This window comes from Helobdella robusta (assembly GCF_000326865.2).
Source record: "Helobdella robusta unplaced genomic scaffold HELROscaffold_81, whole genome shotgun sequence".
Taxonomy (NCBI): Eukaryota; Metazoa; Annelida; class Clitellata; order Rhynchobdellida; family Glossiphoniidae; genus Helobdella; species Helobdella robusta.
The window spans coordinates 477,703-480,202 of NW_008705469.1; the positions used below are offsets into that span (position 1 = coordinate 477,703).

General features: G+C 38.2%; 1 protein-coding gene across 1 annotated transcript in view; it reads left to right on the forward strand.

Annotated features, from left to right (window-relative positions):
- Nucleotides 1-8: 8 nt before the first annotated feature.
- The window catches only part of HELRODRAFT_182185 (hypothetical protein), a gene marked incomplete at both ends in the record, with an annotated part of 2,865 nt that continues 373 nt past the window's right edge, over nucleotides 9-2,500 (forward strand). Inside the window, one exon of the mRNA XM_009032484.1 lies at nucleotides 9-2,500. This exon is cut by the window's right edge and continues 373 nt beyond it. Coding sequence (XP_009030732.1) covers nucleotides 9-2,500 — 2,492 coding nt within the window.

Consider the following 2,500-nt stretch of genomic DNA (forward strand, 5'->3'; position numbering starts at 1 on the left):
ACATAGGCATGGGGACGCACGGAGAGTTAGTAGCGTTCAACAGAAACTATGATGACGTGCTCTTGCTAGATTCAGGTTTTGGAGTTTCAGAAAATGAATCAGCGATATCATTTCGTTATGATTCTATAGAAAATCAAACATTACCAAAGTCTAGTTCGGATGGGATTGGTGTGACGGATGATAAAATCATGACGAACTCGTGTGAATCTGATAAAACGTCCAAGTTAAATGATAACAATGATAGCTCTGGGGTTTTTCTCGATGCTGAGATTCGAGAAATTATCGAAAAAATAATTAACAATGTCGTTAATAATGAAGAAAAAATTGAGACAGCAGCAAATAGTGAATCCGAAATTTTCAAAACCGTTGTTAAAAGAGATGACGACCAACTCGTTAAACAAAGTTCATATCATGTCAAGTTTATGAATGAGAAAAGAAACGAAAAAGTCGATCAAAAAACTAAATTAACTTGCGACAGAGCTCTGGAAATTCTGGGGCTCTATAAAAATCAGAATGAAAATGACAGTAGTAAAATAAATAAAAATCCTTCAAAAACATCAATCAAATCGCTAGAACCATCTGATAAACTTGAATCCAAAACAAATCAGCTGAAGTCTATTCTGAAGTCATCGAGCAAAACAAATTTATCGCTAAGTAATCCCGATTTATTTAGAAACTCCGTTCGCGAGGACAGTGTAAACGAAGGGGAACTCCTTTCAAGAAACGACAACCCCCAATCTCATTTGAAACTTTCCGAGAAAGAAACTACTAGTAGGGGAAATCTTCCGGTAAGAAAACTATCAGCTCCTGTTTTTGCTTCAGATAATGAATTCAACGCCGAGGACAATTTCGAAAAAGAAATTAGTTTGGATGAAAGAGTGGAAAATTTGTTGAAAATGATAAACGAATGCGCACATGTAAGAAATAATGATAGCGCGAGCAGCAAACCAAACTATGAATCTTCGCCATTGAGTGGGTTGTCAGGTCTGAATAAGTTAACCCTCATGTTGCAGCAGTTGAGCAACGCCAGAGAGGACAACAGATACTTACGTAGCAAGTGCTCTTACTTGGAATTTAAATACAGACCTAACTACAGACGCAAATTCGGTGATAAGACGTATTTCGATCCGAATATCCACGGTAGAAGTGATTATTTGTTGGAATCACTTCTTCTAGAACATGACCAATTCCAAAACAAAACTTCAAGTTCGCAACAGAAACTTGACGTAAAAAGAACAAATACTGATCCAGAGAGTAACTTGAGAAGTGTAGATTTTACTCCGAAAACGGACACCAAGCGATCAAAAAAATTTCAAAGCAGATGGGAGCAAGTTAAAAAAGTTTTTACCTCCTCCCAAAAGAAAGACAATCCGCTCTTTAAAGACGTCCATTCGAGCAAATCTAAAATGTCCTCGGAAAGAAAATACAGCAAGAGTGGAAGCATCAAAATTGAAAACTTATGTATTCCGGAGGTTTATTTAACAACGGGAAAAGATGAAACTGAGATGGAATTTGGTCAGAAGGTTACTAAAACTGAATTCAAAGAAAAATTATCAACAGATGATGACTTGAGTTTAGATAAACAAAAACAAATACCACCCGCAAATGATGCGAAAGTTAAAAAACCTATTCACAAAGTTGAATTTCTGCTAGCCGATCCAGTTCAAGAGCAGAGCGGCGATGATTCTGAATTCGAAGTTGTGCACAAATTTAACGAAAATCTCGATTTTAAAATTCGCCATGCCGTTTCTCCTGATAATTCTTCCGTGATATCTTTTGAGGAGGTTAACATCAACTGCAATCCTGTGCAAACCATCGTGCCAGATCAACAAGCAGATAAGAAGAAAGTGCCTGAAAAACGAAACTCTGTCGTCAGTAACGCGAAGAGAAAAAGTCTCGAGGAGCATGAAAAACATTATTCGCACTCGAGTTTCAAAACAAAAGATCACGAAACTGAAGCACAAAGTTTGAAGAACGAGCGTGCAATAACATCAGAGCAGAAATCAAACTCATCAACAAACCTGTCACGGTCATTTTCGTCATCAGCCGGAAGAAAAACCTGGGAGAAAGTTAAAGGTTTTATTCACCCTAAAAAACACGATTCAAAAATAAAAAATAACTCAAAAAGTTTAGAAAAAATCACACCTAAAATCACAAAAGATCATAAAGAAAAATCTTATTCGTACTACGAAGTAAAACCAGATATCTTAACGAAATCAGCTAGTCGGTCTGTGGAAAACATTCAGCCAACGCCTCTCGCATCAGATCATCTCACTGGCTTTCCAGCCCCGCTTGCACGTTCGAGATCTGAGAGAATCAAACGATCTACAAACAAATTCAAGACAGCCGTTGCCAGATTTGCCTCGCCGAGTAGGTCGCGGAACAGCAAGGAAGGATCCTGGGAGAAATGCTCCCCGACCCGACATCGGGCGTCCTTCACTTCTTACATAGGCCTCTCGCCCGACCAATTCAAATACTTGGATTACGACAAATACTATCA